This window comes from Urocitellus parryii, chromosome 9 (assembly GCF_045843805.1).
Source record: "Urocitellus parryii isolate mUroPar1 chromosome 9, mUroPar1.hap1, whole genome shotgun sequence".
Taxonomy (NCBI): Eukaryota; Metazoa; Chordata; class Mammalia; order Rodentia; family Sciuridae; genus Urocitellus; species Urocitellus parryii.
Window position 1 is genome coordinate 138,561,177 of NC_135539.1, and position 22,184 is coordinate 138,583,360.

A 22,184-nucleotide genomic window follows, 5' to 3' on the forward strand; every position below is an offset into this window, starting at 1 on the left:
AAACCTGCATACCCATATGTTGGAAATTGGTTAAATTTATTATAGAAATACATTCAGTGAAACAGTCACACAGCTTTAGGATGAACAAGGACACTCTTCATCAACTGATACAGAAAAAAATAGAAGAGCAAAATACAGAAGATGAGAAAGACCAAAAGTTCTGTACAAAGAGACGGTTGGGAGTGGAGCTGAGGTGGAATGTGGGCTTAGCAGCCATGAGCCTGGGTTTGATCCCCAGCACCAGGGGGAAAAAAGTTCTAAAGAGGGGGGGTACCCACACACAAATTGGCTTCCTTACCTAAAACATTTCTGAAGGACACCTCTAAAAAGCTTCAGAAGCACTGCTGGGACAAAAGGAAAGGGCGGGAAACCACTAGACATTACTTTATAGCTGTTGATACTTTGAACACATTCGAGCATATTACTTATTCAAAAAGTAAAACTTTAAAAGTTTAAAAATCAAAATACCAGAAAGCCTGTCCACATATTTATGAAAACAGCTTACTAATGGCCACCCTTCCCACCACTCTTGGGCTTACTCACTAGAACCTTCCTGCCTGCCGACAACATGTGCCAGGAGCTGTAGTAGGCAGAACCAGGAACAAAACCACCTGTAAGCACAAGGAACTTCAGCAGAGAACCCAGAAAAGCAACAGAACATCCCATTTCAGGACGCGACATCTGCCACACACATTTCTAATGCTGCTCATGTCACTGGCTCATAATGACAGTTTACATGGCTGTTCCTCAATTGCCATCTCTATGAGATCTCTCAAAATTAACAGTGCTATGCAGATAGGAGGCAGGCATGTTAAATGAACTACTACATAGGTTACATTGTATCTGAAATAACCCCACACTCTTTTTGCTGGCATTGGGGACTGAGCCGGGGGCACTCCACCGTTGAGTACTTTCCCAGTCCTTTTTATTTTTTTATTTGCCAACATTTTAGTTCTTTTTATAATTTCTTTTTTAGTTGCAAATGAACACCTTTATTTTATTTATTAACTTACTTTTATTTGGTGCTGAGGTTTCAACCCAGTGCCTCACACATGCAAGGCAAGCCCTCTACCACTGAGTCACAACCCCAGTTCCTATTTTTCATTTAAAGACAGGAACATGCTAAGTGCTGAGGATCTTGCTAATAAGTTGCTGAAGATGGCCTTGAATTTGTGATCTTCCTGCCTCAGCCTCTAGGCTCACTGGGATTACAGGTATGTGCCACTGCACCCAGCTAACCACTGCATTATTTTTAACACAGCTAAACTCAAACCTGATTCCACAATCTATTTTATAAGAATTTAGTACATGAGCCAAATGATAAAAAAAATAGTTAAAAATAACTTTCCATTCTTAAGTGTACATGTTTCTAAATGTATTTATTTGTAACAAACACACAGCAGACCATGATCAAACTCATGTGGCACTTTACTCTTCAGCACCATTCCCTGTGTAGGCAGTGGACACTATGCACACAACACGCTGGACAGAGCAACCATGACAGACACAGGGCTCTGCTCCACAGAGGGCACTGGTTATCGAGGGACCAGCCATAATCACACAAGTGGCACAGGTGTAATTCTGATGCTAAAGAAGAACAAAAACTGAAGGCATGGCTAAGATTTCTCCTAGCCAGCAACAGAGAAGTCATTTAAAAACTTAGTGTCAGATGATATAAGCTACAGGTTACATAACAGGCTCATAGGGGCTGGGATTGTGGCTCAGTGGTGGAGCGCTCGCCTAGCACGGGAGGGACCTGGGTTCGATCCTCAGCACCACATGAAAAATAAATAAATAAAGGCAATGTGTTGTGTTTATCTACACCTTAAAAAAAAAAAAAAAGATTTATTTAAAAAAAAAAAAAAGGCTCATGGGTCTGTCCTTGAGCTAAGATGGAAAAAAAGCATCTATTTTCCTAATTAAAATTTGCCGGCTCCTGCAGTTATAAATGTAGGCAATAATCTTCTGTGTTAGTTGTGATTTGTTAAGTTGTTTTCATTTACATTATAGGCATTGTATATATCTCAAAATACTTAGCATGTTACTTTATCATAAAACTGATTTTTATTTGATACCTAGATTTCAGTATAATTGATTTCCTCTATAATCTTAATATTTTATTTTATTCATGGACTTAACCAGATTGCCAAAGAAATCCATGACTCCAAAACTATTGCACATCCCTGGGCTACAAAGATAATCAGGTTGGGATAATGATACTGGTATGCCCTAGAATTTCACTGGCAAGATTTGTTTTTAATAACCTTTGGAAAGACAGAAAAGAAGAATGACCATTACTTCAAAGTTCCAGGTAAAAGGAAAAGGATTAAGGTTGTGTTTGGTAAGTTTGAAGTTGCAATCAGGTTTTACTGCATTTTTTAATCATTATATGTCATTTTATGATAACAAATCTGTGAATATATAATTTTCTGAATATAAACTATGTGTGCTATTGAAAAATACAGGTATGTTTTACACAGCTAATCTAACTATAATGACCACATAAAAGGTCAATAACTATATATTATATCTACATATACATCTCAAATGTTGCCACTGGGAAACTTTCCTCTGAGAACTTTCCAATTCCATGATGATTCCTTAGGAATAACAGCACATCCGATGAAACTCAGCTACACCCACCACGACCAGCCAAGCTCTCACCATTCAAAGACCATGAGGGAAAGATAAGTGCTGAGGGGCTGGGGCTCAGTGGGAGAGCGCTCGCCTAGCATGTGTGAGGCCCTGGGTTCCATCCTCAGCGCCACATAAAATAAATAAATAAAATAAAGGTATTGTGTCCAACTATAACTAAAAAAATATTTTTTTCAAAAAAAAGATAAGTGGGGAGCACTACATCCCACTGAGATTTATGGTCACCTGCCATGAAACCACATGTAGCAAAACAACATGATCTTATAGTCTTTAAAAACCTTGCCTGATTAATGTTGCTGACTTCTCATATAATGAAATCTAATACCCTGGGTGTGAACTCTTGTGGCTACCAGGCTGTTCCCACAATTTAGTTTATGTTTAAAAAGAGCTAACTGCATTTGTTCCAAAACCTGTCTATGTTCATAATGAAAAGAACAGAAATAAAAATTTACCGTTTCTATAAAAGCTATGCTGACTAGAAAGACTTAACAAAGATGAGAGATAAAATAAAAAAGTCACTGTCCCATTAAATGGTGGAAATGCTACCATCCAAAATGTAAACAAACAAAAAAAATTAATACAAAATTTATAAATTTTTGCCATTAGTTTGCTTCACAAATTTAATTTCCTCTTAAAGAAACTGAAAATAGAACATACATGGATTTCAGAATTCCTACGGAAAGAAAGAGCACAAAGACAAAATTGAGAATGAATCATGTTTTTAAATAAATATTTAAGTTAGTATATACCATTTGTTTTGCTCCTTTTCCTGAACCAGATTTTTCTATTAACTGAACAATAGCCCTGTCAGAGATAAGAGGGTTTCTATAACAAGTATGTGAAAAAATGTTCAATATCACTAACAGAAATTACAAATATTTTCATTCATGTTAGGGGTAATACATAATTAAAGTAGTTACCAAACTGACTACCATATCATGTTATTTAATTGTTAATAAAGAAGAACATTTTACTATATCATAAGTCTGGCTTTATTTTGATAACTATTTCAATATAATCTTATATCTTTTATTTCATGCATATGAAAACACTTTCCTGGTAAGGGGGTTCAAAGATTTAACCAGATTGCCAAAGAAAACCATGACTTCAAAATTGTTGAGACTCTCTGGGCTACAAAGATAATCATCACAAAAATGCAAACCAAAACAACAATGAGATATAACCTCACTCCAGTAAGAATGGCTATTGTCAGAAACACTAAGAATAACAAGTGCTGGCTAGGATGTGAAGTAAAGGGAACCCTTGTACATTGTTAGTATGAAAATAAATTAGCATTGCCATTATAGAAAACAGTATGGAGGGTCCTCAAAAAATTAAAAATAGAACTACCATATGATCCAGCAATCCCACTGCTAACTACATAGCTAACGGAAATGAAATCAGTATGTCAGAGACATCTGCCCTCCATGTTATTGTAGAACTATGCACAACAGCCAAGAAATGGAAATAACCTAAGTGTCCATCAACTGATGAATGAATAAAGAATAGGTGGTACATATACACAAATGGGCAACTAATCAGTCTTCTAAAAAATCCTGTCATTTGTGAAAATAGATGAAACTGGAGATCACTATGCTAAATGAAATAAGTCAAGACACTGAAAGATAAGTACTGCATGATCTCACTCATATGTGGAATCTAAAAAAGTTGATCTCAGCAGATGAAAGTGGGATGGTAGTTTCCAGAGGCAGGGGAGAATAGAGGGTAGGAAAGAATGGGGAGAGGCTGTTCAATGGTGCTAAGCTACAGTTAGGAGAAGAGGTTCTGGCATACTGTTGTACAGTAAGGTGACTACAGAGAATAATAATAATGTTTCAAAAAGCTAGAGGAAAGGATTTGAATGTTTTTACCATAAAAGAATGATAAGTGTTTGAGGAGACAGATATACTGAACCAATTTAAACATTCCATAATATCTACATGTATCGAAACATCATGTGATACATAAGCACATAAAAATGTACATATTATGCAGTATCAGTTAAAAATAAATTTAATTTTTAAAAAATGAACGATTTTTAGAAAGAGAGTAAAGAAGCCATCTACCAATATTTCAGTCTGCTAAAAATCCTTGCTTCTCTAATAATTCAATCATAAATTTCTGTTAACCACTCCTAAAATGTGGATCATTGGATTTTTAAAATACAGTGACAGCATGTAAGTAATAAAATCTGAACTACTTTACCTGGCTTACAAAGCATTAATCATAGCCTGGCCTCTGATTTCTTACTAGTCTGTTCCTGGATCATGGTGTTCCAACCACACTGACTCACCTGTTCTGTGGGGGCCTCTCTTAGAGGTTTCCTCTGCCTAAAATACTTTTCCTAATTTTCCCATGGATATCAATCAGATCTCAAATGGCACCAATGAGGCCCTTGCTGACTATCGAATACAAAGCATCCAATTAATCACCCGATTAATTTGATTACATCAATCCACTTTAAATCTCTGCATAGCATTTATTACTAGCTGGTATGTGATTTGACTATTTTGTATCTTACCTTTCCCTACTCTGAGATTCATAGTATGTATATCTTTCTCCACCCAAATTTCTAGTGCCAGTACTAAAACACAGCACATGGTAAATAAAAAAAAAAATTGATTGATTATTAAATACAAATGTGGGTGGCTGAAACAAAACAAAAAAATTGGAGTAAAATTTTTAACCATGGTGGAAAAGCTATAACTTTATGAAACAGCTTAATGAAAGTTACTGTATTATATATTATTACACTAAGATCCTAATGCCAGTCATACAACAAAGCATATGGTAGAACACAATGAATAGTGTTGTTCAATTACTGAACACAAATTTGAGTTGCTAAAACAAAAAACCCAGAGTAAAATTTTTAATCATAGTGGATAAATTATAATTTTGTGAAACAAATTAATAAAAGTTAATGTATTATATATTTAATGTTGATTGTTCCTATAATGTCTTCTATTAAGATTTTTATTGTTGTTTGGTACTGGGGATTGAACCCAAAGGTAGTTAACTGCTGAGCCACTCTCTTCCCCAGCCTTTTTATTTTTTGAGACAGGGTCTCACTAGGTTGCTGAGGCTAGCCTTGAACTCCTTATCCTCCAGCCTCAGCCTCCCATATTTTTAATTGACTCACAAATCAACCCCACACTGCTAGCAAGTTTAAAAAGAGTACTTTTCAACATCAAAACAGAATTAAGTACAATTCTCTTGTAATAGAAGCTAGTTTAAAAATTTCATATTTAATACATAAATACCCTAAATATTTTTGGATGGTGAATTTATTTATACAGTTTTTCTAAAAGCTAATCTCCTTTTATTTCAAGGTTTTGAATAATGCTGAGGAATGTAGTTCAACGGTAGATACTTGCTCAGCATGCATGAGACCCTGGGATTCAATCCCTAGCACTGCAAAAAAAAAAAAAAAGACTTGAAAAGTAAGAATGAGTTTAGAATAATAAGTAATATATGTATGCTTCTTACTCTATGCTAGGCATTTTTAAGGCTTTGCATATATTATATTATAATAATTTGCATATATGCAATTAATAATTGCATATATTAATTCTCACAACAACACAGTAGGTGCTAATATGATTTCAATTTTACATATGAGAAAAATGAAGCTCCAAGTCAAGAGCTAATGGGGAAGAGGTAGAACTTGACCCAGTTAGTGTGGCTCCAGAATCTCTGGAGCTCTTGAGTTCTGCTCCATACCATCTTTCTTCACCTGACACAACTCAGTCAGATTCTCTTCAAAGGAATCTGGAGTTTTGATTCAAAGGTGGCAACATAACTCTCTGCATATGGCAGAACTGGCAGCAGTATCCTGTCATGGGAATAAGAAAACTGAGAACTTGGGGACAGAGAGATAAATAAAGTAGATGCAAACGGAGAAGTTAATTAGATGGCAAGAAACAGAGAGAAAGCCTGCCAGCATCAGACAGTACCAGCGCTGCTACAGCGGAAAGCCTGCCCTTGCATTGAAGAGAACACACCCCGGTGTGTACGTATGATGAATTCTTCTTGCTTAAGATAGCACAAGATTTTATTACTTGCAATCATAAGAACCTTAACTTATCTGAACCAATAAACCAAACGAGGGAAGATTTTGTTTCTTGGCTGAAGATGAAATTGATAAGCTAGTGCCAAAATACATACATGCAATAACCATAATAAAGTAAGTTCATATTTTTTAAAAATGGATGGATCTTAGCTGGCTTTATTCTATTTAATATTTGAAACATATACCTGGTGATAATTTGAAATAACTATTGATTTTATTATTTTCCCCATCTCTGGCATATGGAATCACTCTGATTTTTTTGTTTTTAATTTGGCTTGCTTGATGCAATCTATGTGCCAAACCGATAAGGAGGAAGTAATTACAGAATGCTTACCCTCATCTCCCATTTATAGAACAGAGAAACTAGCTCCCAGAAAGAGTGCCCTTTCTTTGCTGGCGTAAGCCTGCTATTTTGGTATCTGTCAGTTAACAACATCTATCCAATAATAGCATGTGTTATCTGGTTGAGCAACTTTTATTAAAGGACAGTGTTCTAACCACTGATCAATCAATTCTCTTACAGAGAAGCCATGACCTCAAATTTCTAGATGTGGAACATGGTAAAGCCAGAATGGATCAACTTTTCTACATGGTATTCATGATCTCAAAATTTCCCATTCAAGTTAACACTGCACCAATCTTTCCAATTTGATAAAATGGGAAGCTTGCAGTAATTTTCAATGTTTCTCTTTTACTTACTCTTCCCATAAAGAGCAATTGCTGCTTCTTCCTAAACAATATGACCTTATCTGTCCATTCTAAGAACTAACCAACATGTCAAAACTAATTTCATGTCTCTCTCTCTCTCTCAGTTTTGTGTTTTTTTTTGGGGGGGGGGTTGGTTTTTTTTTTTTTTTTTGGTACTGAGGATTAAACTAAAGGGTACTTTAAGACTGAGCCACTTCCCCAGACTAATTTGTTTATTCATGCCACCACTGTCAAGTGCCTATGTCCAGATACTTGTTCATTCTTTAGGCCTGCATTGTTTTGTTGCCCTTTAAATTTTTTTTTTTCTCCAGGGGCAATGTGGCCCCTGCCTGTCTATCACTGCCAGATTATTGCTGCAGTAATTGATCCCATCTGCTGAGCAGATGGCCTGGCCCATTTCACTTACTCCTATTGGCTCTATGTGGCCTCCCCACTGTCCTGAGTTCACTCCTACGATCTTCTGCACCAGCAGGGCAGAAAGCCTCAAGTTTCCTGTAGTACTGATGCCTCAATAGTGATTACCTAATCAAGCAGAGTAACTCACCCCACTAGTCTACTTTCTCCTCTTGTCCTCTCTCCTCCTTTTTCTACATCCCCACTTCTTCCTTTAGACCCCCTCCCAACAGCCAGACCATGCACCCTCTTTGGAAGGGAGACAATCAGAAAGGGCTTTCATTGTGCTGAGTCCTTTATAGATGCTCTCACTTGTTCTCAGAGTAAAGCAATGAGGTAGTACTATTACATTTCTCATTCTTCAGAAGAAGAAACCAAGCCTCAGAGAAATAAAGTAATTTCTGGTAAGTAGCACATCTAAAATTTGAAGAACCATGTCTCAAAATCAAATTTTTTAAAAGGGCTAGAGTCAAGCATGGTGGTGCACGCCTGTAATCCCAGCGGCTTGGGAGGCTGAGGCAGGAGGATCTCAACTTCAAAACCAGACTCAGCAACTTAGTGAGACCCTAAGCAACTTAGTGAGACCCTGTCTCTAAATAAAAAAATAAAAACAAGCTGGGGGATGTGGCTCAGTGGTTAAGCCCCTGGGCTCAATCCCTGCTACTAAATAAATAAATGAATAAAATTTTTTTTATAAAGTGCTGAAGATGTAGCTCAGTGGTAGAACATTTGCTTAGCATGTGTGAGGCCCTGGGTTCAGTCAGTGCCTCCAAAACAAACAAACAAACAAACAAATAATTCATCATATACATGTCTAAGAACTACTGTATTTAACTGGTTTTTTACTGTTAAAGGAATCAAAATATTTCCTCTTTTAATAAGACAAAGTCCAATTACAGAAAGATATTTAATTAATCCTGTATTAAGACAACTTCTAAATCCCCTTCAGAATAGTCAAACCAAAACAGTATTTCATAAGTTAGCATGAGTAATTTGCTTCACATACAGGAAAAGCTCAGTTTGAAAAGCAGAAAACCTAACGATTTCTTTCACATGATTTAAATGGTTTGTCTCAAGCAAAGCAAAACATTCAATATGGAATCAAAAGCAAATGATACAAATTTTATAACAACTTTATTATAACTTTTCCAGATGAACCAAAACCAACTATTACCTTCAAATGATGATCTTAAAATGTCAACTATGTTTAAAGAAATCTAAATATCTTCAAAAAGTTGTGTAATTTAATACTTCAACATCTATACTATTTAAAAGTTTGATATACAAAGCAATATTCTGTGTCTCTTCAATGCTTCCCATATTAGTGACCAAATTCTATATCAAATACATGCTAATAATCTACAAATAGGAGAGTGTGTCCTGGTAAGTGTATTACTGTTCATTTACATATTCATTTTTCTCTACACTCATTCCCTCTCCTTTCTCTCTCTCTCACACATATGCATGCACGCACGCACATGATCAAGCATACACTGAGACCCCCGCTCCCTACTACTCAGTCACTGTCATCCTGTCCTCTAAGGTGCTACTTCACATTTCACTGTTTTGCTTTTTGGCTTTTTTTGTGCTGGGGATGAAACTGGGGCCTTTGGTTTTCTTCATAGGTGCTTTATAGGGGAGCTGTATCCCCAGCCTATAAGTGTTCTCACGTCTCCCCTTAGTTCTAGAAAACTTCTGGTTTGTTTTTGTTTTTTGGTTTTTAGAGAGAGAGAGAGAGAGAGAGAGTGTTGAGAGCCACAGCCAAAGGGGCCCCAGCAAACTTCCAGCTGCCAGCAAACTTCAAGCTGCCGGCTGATGATTGGCTCACAGTGGCCCCAGCAACATCTAGCTGATTGGCTCCTCTGCAGTCATGTTCATTGGGCTGTTTCCCTGCCCTTCAGACTACGGAACTGCTCATTGGGGGACTTCTTTGGCTCCGCCCACGCGACCTAGCCAATCGGCCTCAAGAGCAGGAGGATGGTGGGAGGTGGTGGTTGGTGTGTGGAGAGGCTTGTGGAAGCCGGTGGTGGCAGTTGGGCTCTGAGGGTTTTTCCTGAGGAGCTGTTTTGTTTGGCGTTTGTAGTTTTAAAAATAAAGTTTGTTTCTTTTGACAAGTGGCTCCTGAATTGTGCCCAGCCAGACTGCGGCATTTGGTGGCCCGCACGGGGAGCGACTGAGGGTAAGTAAACTGCTCGCCCCTGAGGGCAGGGCGAGAGGATGGGTAGCCATTCTAAGTTTACTCTTTTGTTTTGCTTCATTTTTGTTTTAAGTTGCCTGTCCCTGGAGATGAGTGAGACGGAAGAAAAACCGCTCACATCTGAGGAAAAACTATTTAAGTCTGAGGAACAGATAGGGAGAAAGGAAGGATGGACATTTCAGTCCCTGGAGATGAGTGAGACGGAAGAAAAACCGCTCACATTTGAGGAAAAACTATTTACGTCTGAGGAACAGATAGGGAGAAAGGACGGATGCACATGTCAGGAGGATAGAAAGGCTATAATGAAATTTTGTTGTTCCATTTTTATTGGATTCTGTCTTGGTTTGCTTTGGTGTTATCTTGCTGGGTTGTATTATAGTAGAAATACGGGATCAGCAATTAGTAAAAAACAAACCGAAAGAGTGTTAAGTAAATTGTTAGACGAAGGAGGCATCCCAGTAAAATCAAGAGCAGTCAGAGCATACGTTGATACAATACAAAAATATAGCCCATGGCTTTTTAAGGAGGAGTTGTTAGATATATCACAATGGAACCATCATGGTGAAGATTTAAAAAGAATAGAAAAGTACAACTCAGGGACTCTGCCAGTTGGCACATTGACATTGTGGGCGAACGTATCTGGTTTGCTTAGTCCAAAGCCTTCAGTTCAGACAAAGGTAGAGGAAGGAAGTTTAGAGCAGCAAAAGCCATCAGGGGAAAAGTTACAACAGGAGACTGTTAATAACATCTTTCTATTAGAGAGTGAAAGTCTCCAACCAACAGCACCACCTCCATATGCTAGGAGGCTCCCAACCCCCGCAGTTGATAGTTGGGATCCTGAGACAGGATCTCAAGTATGCCCTGTATTTGAGGTAGGAGGGCAGCGAATTCACCAGGGTTTATTTTACAAAACAGTGAAGGAGCTAAAAGAGGCTGTAACAACCTATGGTCCTCAAGCACCCTTCACTGTAAGCTTGATCGAATCCATTACCAACTTAAATATGACGCCAGCAGATTGGGCTAATATGTGTAAAGCTGTGCTAACTGGAGGACAATACCTGTTATGGAAGGTTGCTAATGAGGAATTTTGCAAGGAGACGGCTATGGGAAATGCAGCAGCTGGTTATCCTCAGAGAAATCTAGATATGTTGTTAGGAAAGGGACCTTATGAGGATCGGCAGCAACAACTTGCATATGATCCTGGTGTATACGCACAAATTGCTGTAGATGCACTTAAGGCATGGAAGACTTTACAAGGACATGGAGGTTTACAAGGTCAATTATCTAAGATAATACAAGGAGCTAATGAACCTTATGCTGAATTTGTAGATAGGCTTATTCAAACAGCTACCAGAGTTTTTGGGAATACAGAACAAGCAATGCCATTAATAAAACAACTGGCTTATGACCAAGCGAATCGTTGGTGCAGAGATATCATTAGACCATGGAAACAGGAAGATTTAAACAAATATATTAAATTGTGTAGAGACATTAATGAACAAGAGCAAGTCATGGCAGCTGCAGTAAAACAGGCTTTAGATGCCAGAGACATTAATGAACAAGGGCAAATTGTGGCAGCTGCAGTAAAACAGGCTTTAGATGCCAGAGACATTAATGAACAAGGGCAAATTGTGGCAGCTGCAGTAAAACAGGCTTTAGATGCCGGGCCAAGAACATGCTACAATTGTCAACAAGCAGGACATTTTAAAAGGAATTGCCCCATAGGAGGAGGGTTTAACAATACTAGGTATCAAAGGAATAGAATACCGGGTATTTGCCCACGATGCCGTAGAGGGAGACATTGGGCTAATGAATGCCGTTCTCAAACCACCATAGAGGGTACTCCATTATCAAAAAACGAGCAAGGACAAGGTTTTTATCCACAATATCGTGGACAAAGGCATCGGGCTCCGTTGCCAAAAAACGGACAGGGGGCCCCAATGCTCCGGGGCCCCAAACCACAAATATACGGAGCTCTGGAGGAACCCAGCAACCCCAGCAACCCCATCAGGGTAGTGCCCAGGGCATCAGATCCCTCATCAGACAGACTAGAGGGAGCGCAGGGTTGGACATCTGCGCCTCCGTCAAATCAGTACTAACTCCAGAGATGGGAGTTCAAATCATTCCCACAGGGGTGAAAGGACCTCTTCCCAAAGGAACAGTAGGCTTATTATTGGGACGCAGCTCTTCTACTCTAAAAGGACTTTTGATAAGTCCTGGGGTAATTGATCCCGATTATGAAGGTGAAATAAAAATTATAGCCAGTTCTCCAAAAGGTATATCAGTAATTTCACCAGGAGATAGAATAGCACAGTTACTAATAATACCATGCCTACATGATAAATTTTCCAGTCATGCTGTAGAAAGAGGTTCCAAGGGATTAGGCTCCACAGGTGTAGATTGGGCTATGCTTTCTTTAAATTTAGATTCTCGCCCCATGCTAAAACTAAATATTCAAGGACATGAATTTAATGGGTTACTGGATACAGGTGCAGACCTTAGCATTATCTCTCGTCAAGAATGGCCAAAACATTGGCCATTACAACAAGCCACTCAAACGCTTCGAGGCCTAGGAGTGGCGAATAATCCCGATAAAAGTGCAATGGTATTAGATTGGAAGGATCCTGAAGGATGTGAAGGAACTATACAGCCATATGTATTGGATCATCTTCCTATAAATTTATGGGGACGAGATGTCTTAGATCAATTAGGTTTAACATTAACAAATAATATCAATCAAAATGCACCCACTATTATGGCTAGACAAGGTTTTAGGAAAGGAAAAAGATTAGAAAAACAAGAACAAGGTATAGCAGCACCAATACAAATAAATCAAGGAACAGACAGACATGGGTTGTATTTTCACAAAGGGCCACTGAGACAATAAAAATTACCTGGAAATCAGAAAGACCAGTATGGGTTCCTCAGTGGCCCTTGACTAAAGAAAAGATACAAGTAGCCCATGATCTGGTCAAACAACAATTAGTGGAAGGACATATACAACCTTCTGTATCTCCCCATAATACTCCCATTTTTGTCATCAAAAAGAAATCTGGTAAATGGAGATTATTGCAAGATTTAAGAGCCATTAATAATGAAATGGTCATTATGGGACCTGCTCAATCGGGGATTCCTCAGTTGTCTGCTTTGCCAAAAACTTGGTATGTTTTAGTTATAGATATTAAAGATTGTTTTTTTTTCAATTCCAATTCATCCTGAGGATAGTCCACGTTTTGCATTTACTATCCCTGCACTAAATCATGAAGGTCCTGATCAGAGATATGAATGGAAAGTACTCCCTCAAGGGATGGCTAACAGCCCAACTATGTGTCAAATTTATGTTAACAAAGTAATCCAGCCACTTAGAAATCAAAATCCTGAGCTACAAATATTTCACTATATGGATGACATATTATTAGCACACAAAGCTAAAAACACATTGCTAGAATGTTATGCCACACTTACAAACTTATTAAAAAATTATAATCTAGAGATAGCAATAGATAAAGTACAATTAAATTTTCCAATTAATTATTTGGGAGTTCTATTATCCTCAACCATGGTCCGTCCACCAAAAATTCAAATACGAGTAGATCAACTCAAATCACTTAATGACTTTCAAAAGTTATTAGGAGACATAAATTGGATAAGACCTTATCTAGGTATTCCAACAGGAGAATTGGGACCTTTATTTGATATCCTAAAAGGTCCATCAGATCCAAATTCACCCCGAATGTTAACGCCTGAAGCAAGAAAGGCATTAAAAATCATTGAAACATATATGGAAAATATGCATTTGGATAGAATTGATATAAGTTTGCCTTTATTATTTATTGTACTATCAACAAAAAATATTCCTACAGGAGTATTTTGGCAAGAAGGTCCATTATTATGGATACATTTATCTTATTCTCCTAACAATATTCTTACTAGGTATCCTGAGGTTGTAGGACAATTAATACTCAAAGGAATAAGAACAGCAAAGGCAGTGTTTGGAATTTCTCCTAATAAAATTATTACTCCATATACTATGAATCAAATTGATGAATTAGCTAATGAGTTAAATACTTGGGCAATAATCATGTGCAAATCTAATGTTTCATTTGATAACCACTTACCATCTAATCCTTTATTGTCTTTTTGGTCATTGCATCCTGTAATTTTTTCAAAAATGACAAGAAAAACACCTATCATGAATGCTCCAAATATATTCACTGATGGATCAAATAATGGTACAGCAGCAATAGTTACCCCTGATCGAACTTTTACATTTTTAGTACCCAAACAATCAGCTCAAAAGGTAGAGCTTAATGCAGTATTACAAACTTTTGTGATGTTTAAAGATTCTGTATTTAATTTATTTTCTGATAGTCAGTATATAGTTAATGCTATAGTATCCCTTGAAGATGCTGGTAGGATTTCCCCTTCTTCTACTGTTTTCTCTTTATTTTCCACTATACAAAGTTTAATCTGGGACAGAAAAGATCCATTCTTTATAGGACATATCAGGGCACATACAGGATTGCCTGGAGCCCTTAGTTTGGGCAATGATTTAGCAGATAAAACTACACATGACGTACATATTTTCTCTATACTAGAAGAAGCTATAAATTTTCATAAAAGGTTCCATGTCAATGCTAATACTTTACAAAAGCGTTTTAAAATAACTAAGGAACAAGCTAGACAAATAATAAAACAATGTCAAAATTGTGTGACCTTTTTACCACAAGTTAATCTTGGAGTCAATCCTAGAGGATTGATACCTAACCATATTTGGCAGATGGACGTCACACACTTGCCAGAATTTGGAAAATTAAAATATTTGCATGTTACAGTTGATACTTCTTCTGGATTTTTGATGGGCTCCCTTCATGCCGGAGAAAAAACTAAAGATGTTATAGCTCATTGCTTACAAAATTTTGCCACTGTGGGCATTCCAAAACAGTTAAAAACAGATAATGCCCCTGGTTATACGTCTACTTCTTTTAAACAATTTTGCTCATCATTTGGCATTACTCATATAACAGGAATCCCATACAATCCACAGGGACAAGGCATAGTTGAAAGAGCTCATCAAACTATTAAAATGTACTTATTAAAGCAAAAAGACGGAATTGGGAAGGGGTATATATTCCCCAAAGATAAACTTAAAATAACCCTTTTTACTCTAAACTTTTTAAATTTAGATTCATCAGGACTTAGTGCTGCAGAAAGGCATATGTGTCCAAAAAATGTACATAAGCCCAAGGTACTTTGGAAAGATATTCTAACAGGACAATGGAAAGGTCCTGACCCAGTAATTGTCTGGAGTCGGGGGTCTGTTTGTGTGTTTCCACAGGAAGAACAGCAGCCGATTTGGATTCCGGAGAGATTAACTAAAGTCCTGACCCAGTGATTGTCTGGAGTCGGGGGCCTGTTTTTGTGTTTCCACAGGGAGAACAGCAGCCGATTTGGATTCCAGAGAGATTAACTAAAGCAATTTCTACAGACCAAAAAGAAGATGATTTGGCTCAAATCCATAACAGCTGATATCCAAAACTCCAATTTGGCTATCCTTACATCTGCGACAGAACCAGGATGCTTTTTTCAATATCTATTTTATTATTGCCCTTTCCCATATCATGAAGTTCTATTTTGTTTTTTGAGCTCATACAGACCTAGGTTAATGTTTTGCTGATCAGTTCTATATATTTTTTTTTTTTACTATAGAGTTGTTAAACATTGCAATGGAGATTTCACCTGTAAAAAGTTATAAGGCCTTTACCATTATGTTATGTGTTGTATGTATTATGTGTGCACACTTGTGTTTTGTGTTATGTGTTTGAATGTACATATGTCCATATATCATATATGATGAGCGCTCATAAAAAAAAAAAAGGATCCAAAAATTTTTTTTTTTATTCACGTGATTTAAATGGTTTAATTTAAATTGGGTAAATAACTGTTAAGAATTGTTTTAATATGTAAACAAAAAAAGGTTAACAGATCTGTTTGTTTACTTTCACCTATCCTTTTGATTATATTTAATAATTCTTTTCAAGATAATGTAAATTGTTAAGAAGATTGTTTCCTTTTAGTGCCTTCTAGAATGATACACAATTATTAATATTAACCATTATTGACAAAATTCTTATCTTCATCCCAATGCCGGTGGAGATAATGTAAATTGTTAAGAAAATTGTTTTCTTTTAGTGCCTTCTGGAATGTTACACAATGTTTTCTTTAGCCATTATTGCCAAAATTTCTATCTTCATCCCAGTGCCAGTGAAGATAATGTAAATTGTTAAGAAAATTGTTTTCTTTTAGTGCCTTCTGGAATGTTACACAATATTTTCTTTAGCTATTATTGCCAGACTTTCTATCTTCATCCCAGTGCCGGTGAAGACAATGTAAATTGTTAAGAAAATTGTTTTCTTTTAGTACCTTCTAGAATGTTATATAATTTTTTCTTTAGCCATTATTGCCAGAATTCCTATCTTCATCCCTGTGCCGGTGAAGACAAAGATAAAACTAATCTACAGTCTCTGCAATAGCCATCACTGAACCGCTTACAGAACTTGCCTAAACTATGTGTCACTTGTATGCATTGTGAACTCACTTGTATGCATTGTGAACTATCTGTTGGTGCAGCGACTTGTGGTAGTATTGGAGTATTGATTTGGTATATCTTCCTCCCTTCTGCTTGTAATGATCGTTCAGCTATTTGGGGGCCAACAGAGGTGAGGCAAAGAACCTCACCCCCCCCCCCCGCTGGTACCTCTCCACAGGTGTGGCTGTATACTGGACCGGTAGTCAATGACGGGTAAGATCCAATTACAATGGTACCAACCTAAGACAGGAGGCTGACGCCCTGAGGTCAGCTCATCCGAAGACGGGTAAGGACCATATGTAGTATTGGACAACCTAAGGCAGGCACGGTCCCTAAGCCACATGCTTGTCGTTTAAACAGAGAGGGGGAGATGTTGAGAGCCACAGCCAAAGGGGCCCCAGCAAACTTCCAGCTGCCAGCAAACTTCAAGCTGCCAGCTGATGATTGGCTCACAGTGGCCCCAGCAACATCTAGCTGATTGGCTCCTCTGCAGTCATGTTCATTGGGCTGTTTCCCTGCCCTTCAGACTACGGAACTGCTCATTGGGGGACTTCTTTGGCTCCGCCCACGCGACCTAGCCAATCGGCCTCAAGAGCAGGAGGATGGTGGGAGGTGGTGGTTGGTGTGTGGAGAGGCTTGTGGAAGCCGGTGGTGGCAGTTGGGCTCTGAGGGTTTTTCCTGAGGAGCTGTTTTGTTTGGCGTTTGTAGTTTTAAAAATAAAGTTTGTTTCTTTTGACAAGTAGCTCCTGAATTGTGCCCAGCCAGACTGCGGCAAGAGAGAGAGAGAGAATCCTTTAATATTTATTTCTTAGTTTTCGGTGGACACATCTTTATTTTATTTGTATGTGGTCCTGAGGATAGAACCCAGTGCCCTGCGCATGCCAGGCAAGCATGCTTGAGCCACATCCCCAGCCCAAAACTTCTGTTTTTAAAGTGTCAGCTCAGACCATTTAAGAGGATGCTGGTGGGACTATCAGACAAAATAAAACAAGTCTGAATTCTTTGGATAAATTTTCATGGTAAAATATTATTAAACTAATGGTTTTTGCAGTACCAGGTATCAAACCCAGAGCCTTGGGCAGGCTACGCAAGCACTCTACCACTAAGCGACATCCCTAATGCCTAAAATGAAATTTAAATAGACACCAAGGTAGACTATCTTCTACTGAGTCAGTGTAAATACCGTGGTTAACTAGGATTTGGTAATATCTCCACAAAAGAACAAATTATTAAAAAAGAAATTACCCATATTGTAAGACAAGCAATAGGCCAGATGTTTCCGTGTCAGCAAACACGTGCAGAAGCATGCTCTGGTTTCACGTTTGTTTTGCTCCTGTTTTTTTTCCCCCGAATCTGATTCTTTTAAACTATCTTTCAAGCTTTTACAAAGGTAGAAAATCTAATGAATCCCTATGACCTCTTCACCCAGTTTTGATATAATCAACATGGTCATTTAGTTTCATATACATCACCAGTCCCTCCACTGGATCCTTCTGAATCCCAGCAGACAGTTCAACCATAACTATTCAAATGTATCTCTGAGCTGGCATTTAAAAAAAAAATCATAGTATCGACATAAGTCAGTGAAAAGAAAAATCATAGTATCATTACTGCACAAAAAGATTAAATAATTCCCTTAATATCCTTAAATAACTAGTGAACAAATTTCCCCTATCTTATAACATTTTTATAGTTTATTCAAATCAGAAGCTAAACAAAGTTGAAATATAGTATCTGGTTGAAATAACCCTTAAGTTTTTTTTTTTAATCAAACTTGTTTATTGTTGTTGTTGCAATTTATTGCTTAAAAAAACTGTCATGTTTTTAAGGTTCCTGTGCCTTAAAATAGAGAAGCAGGGTTTTATACATATCAGTTTTAACTGATATGACATTCTCTTTCATTATGTTGTTTGCAATGAATACTATTAAATATAATGAACAAAGAGTATTATAAAAATTTTCCTAACAGGTATGGATATTTATTCATTTATTATGGTACTGGGGATTGAATCCATAGTTGCTCTACCAGTGAGCTACATGCCTAGCCACCCCCCACCCCGCCCTTTTTTTTTGCAGTACTACAAATTGAACCCAGGGCCTCATACATGCTAGGCAAGCACTCTACCACTGTGCTACAACCTCAGTCCTTATCTTTTATTTTATTTTTATTTTGAGACAGGGTCTCACTAAGTTACCAGGTTGGCCTTGAACTGGGAATCCTCCTGCCTCAGCCTCCTGAGCAGCTGGGATTACAGGTATATGTCAACCACAAGGGAGGAAGAACTTAATTTTTCTATTATACCAGGCATGTACACTAAGACCCTGAAAGGATGATAAAAAGCTTCTTACAAATATTAAATCCAAACTCAAATTGTACTAGAAGTTCCTTTCAGACATCTTGGTAATAACTTAAGGTCCCGAAAACTATTTGATTTTTAGGTAGGTCAATTCACAAAGATGCCATAGCCCACTTCATAGACTGAACTGAATTGTAAATGTAGGTAGTCTCACCTAATAGTCATATACATACATACAAGGCAAATGCTTTGAACAAAGTGATATTTGGCAGTATAAAATTCCTCTCAATCTCACTACATAGGAAAGCATTAGTCTAACATTTAAAATGTACAATGATGTATACTGTAATTTTAATTGTCTTTAGTTGTTGATGGACCTTTATTTTATTTATTTATATGCGGTGCCTCTCACATGCTAGGCGAGCACTCTACTGAGCCACAATCCCAGCCTACAGTGTTTAATTATGTAAATAAGTCACTGGAAACCTGTAGACCTTGTGGCCTGTGACACAAAGCCAACAGCAGTACTTCTATATCGATTCCTAGGCAGCAGTGCCTCAGTTGCTACAGGAGTGTAACTACCATCTAGAAGAGAAAGAGCAGCCACAGGGCAGAGTGCAAGGCGCCACCTACCATAGACCTGGGCTTGCTGATGGCCACCAGACTAGTGAGGAAGTCTTCATCTTGCAGCTGGCTGAAAACGTGGGCGTCATAGGCCACCATAATGGAGATTTCTTCCATCATCTTGCCAGCTGGCCTTCCTGCAGCAGCAGCGGCTGCCCCAGCTCCAGACCAGACTCTCCCAGGAAAACTCCTACTGCAGCACTGCCAGGACACACACCCACCCGAGTTCCAGGGGGCTGAGTGTCAAAATCCAGAAAGAAAGGGGGGGGGGGAAAGCAGCTGCGGTCACTGTCTTGTCTAGCAATTCACCCCCAGTAGAAAACTAAAGGAGGCCTCTTATCTATGCAGGAAGTACACATTATCAACACCTCTGCATTCTTAGCACAGCAGATGGAAAAATTCAGTTTTTAGAAATATTTAAAAAAAGAAAAAGAGAGAGAGATGTTTCCTAACTAGAAATATCCTATATCAATGCCCCTTAAAACAAAGCAAAAAAATAAAAATTGATATATGCTATGTTCTTGGTGATTAAATGTTTCTGTAATAGTACATCTTAATTCAGAATTATTTACATGAAAAATCTTCTGGGAGGAAAAGTAGATTTTCTTAATACTCTTAGTGTTTATTTTTTCCCACTCTAAAAATAAACACATGTCAACTATTGTAATTTCTCAGAATTTATAGAATTCTTGGCACAGTTAAAATTTATCTCCTAAAGTATGAGAAGCAGATTATTTGATTATTTTTTTCCCCCTCTGAGTATTTCCATTAAAAAATTATGGCACCAAATATAAATTATAAAAATGAAAAAATTCATTTGGGATAGCAATGTCAATTAATAATAATTTCTCTAACAAAAAATTTTTTTTTAAAACAGAACTTAGTTTTCGTGATTACTCAGGAAACAATACTCATGTACAAACTATTTTCTCCCATAGATAAATGGTTTTATCACCTTTTGTTTTTAAGGTTAGAGATTTCTTCTGACTATCCCAATCAGCAGAGACCATGAACTGTGTGCTGGGGCCTCAGCCACCAAAAGTATTTTAAAGTACAGCTGGAGGTGGTAAAGGAACCTCCACATTTCTAGAGGAATTGTCCCAAAGTTGCCTCAACTGTCAGGATGTATACTGTATGCTAATTCCATGAAAAGGCATTAAGCAAATAAAAAAGGGGGAAGACAAAAGTTCCTCCCAAAACTCTTTATCCAATATTCGAGATGAAGCCAAATATCTTCCCTGGTTATTATAGGTGAGACTGCAGTGGTATGAGAAATACTTTTTGTTAGTACTATAAATCAATTTGATGACTTTTTAAAAAAATAAATCAAAAGAAATACAGAGACTGGTTGGAATTTTTAGTTTTCATTACAATAGCATTAACAATAGCAGAATTGTGTTGTCTAAACTGATTTGCTTTTCAGAAAATGAGCAAACAAAGCTCAGAGATTTAAAAGGTCTATTTCCCCAGATTTTCCTGATGTATCTCCATCTTCCACAGATTAACATGAGGACTTAACTAGTACCTTGTGCCATTTAAAAGTGATCAGGAGAGTTTTACAACTTCTACAGCATTCTAGATTAAAAGTGCCTGCGCACACTAGGGAAAACCCTCTTATTGCTAGGAAACAAGCAAGTCTAATAGGCTTAAAGAAAAAAAATTTCAATATTTAAAATAAATCCTCAAGATTAAAACAGCTTTAACTCGTGTTTGACCCCTGTTGAGCTGGTAAGGCATTTTTACTCCCCCCCCCCCCAACCCAGCTTTGTGTTTAAAGCATTATTTTCATTAAATTTTTTCCCCAGCACATTCATCTTAACACTGACCAGGTAACAATTCAATGATAATCAGGAGTCAAGGCATTGTAAGGCACCCGGGCAGTTCATACCTTTTAAATTCCTTTTTATCTTTTCAGTAGTACTTTGAAAGACACTGTGAGCCTCCTCTTGTGTTCCTGGGCACCAGAAGATGTCAGAGTATCTTGCAGCACCGTTCTCTAGATGTGAAAGCAGTTCCTCCTGCTCTCACGTTTTCCTCACTACAGTGACTCAGTGCTTCCTAAGCTGATATCTGAATAAGGTGCACCGACAAAGACACCTGTTGTGAAAGGTAAGAAAACGGCTTCCCATAATGCCTTACTCCCTGCTGGCAACCGCCCAAGGGCAAACAAGAATCATAACCACGTTTGAGCAATTGCCTAAGAGCACAGTCAGTGTAACAACAGGTAATCTTGCTTAAGTAGAATGCTTATAAGTCAAGAAAAAAGCACCCAGAAAACAATATCAAATAGCACCTAGAGGTGCTGCATATTAAACTCATAAAACATTTAAGGCATCAGAATACAAGGGTGCAAAAACATTTTTAGAAACATAATCAAAGGCAACAAAAAACAATTTGATATAAACTGAAGCTGACAACTACAAATAAGTCCTTCAAGAAATCTACAAAATTAAAGTTAAGAAATTTTTAATTAAATTTTAAATTTTTCTTTTATTTTTGTTTATTTCTCTGTTTTTTTCTACACAAATCCTTATGCAAACATTAAGAACTTCTGACGTTTACCTTCAAAAGACTGTTTTAACTAGCCACAGTGACTAGATTAAAAACACTGCATTTCTAAATCTAAGAAGTCCACCATCTCAGCCCCAGTGC

At 37.5% G+C, this 22,184-nt stretch overlaps 1 protein-coding gene across 7 annotated transcripts in view; it reads right to left on the reverse strand.

Annotated features, from left to right (window-relative positions):
- Positions 1–22,184, reverse strand: part of Rabgap1l (RAB GTPase activating protein 1 like) — a 628,203-nt gene that overhangs the window by 72,801 nt on the left and 533,218 nt on the right. Inside the window, exon 1 of one of the 7 annotated variants that reach the window (XM_077803027.1) lies at positions 19,542–19,652. The exons of the other annotated variants lie outside the window; for them this stretch is intronic. Within the exon in view, the coding sequence (XP_077659153.1) occupies positions 19,542–19,652 (111 nt within the window). Of the gene's footprint in view, positions 1–19,541; positions 19,653–22,184 lie in introns of those variants that run through there. 7 annotated transcript variants of the gene reach the window in all.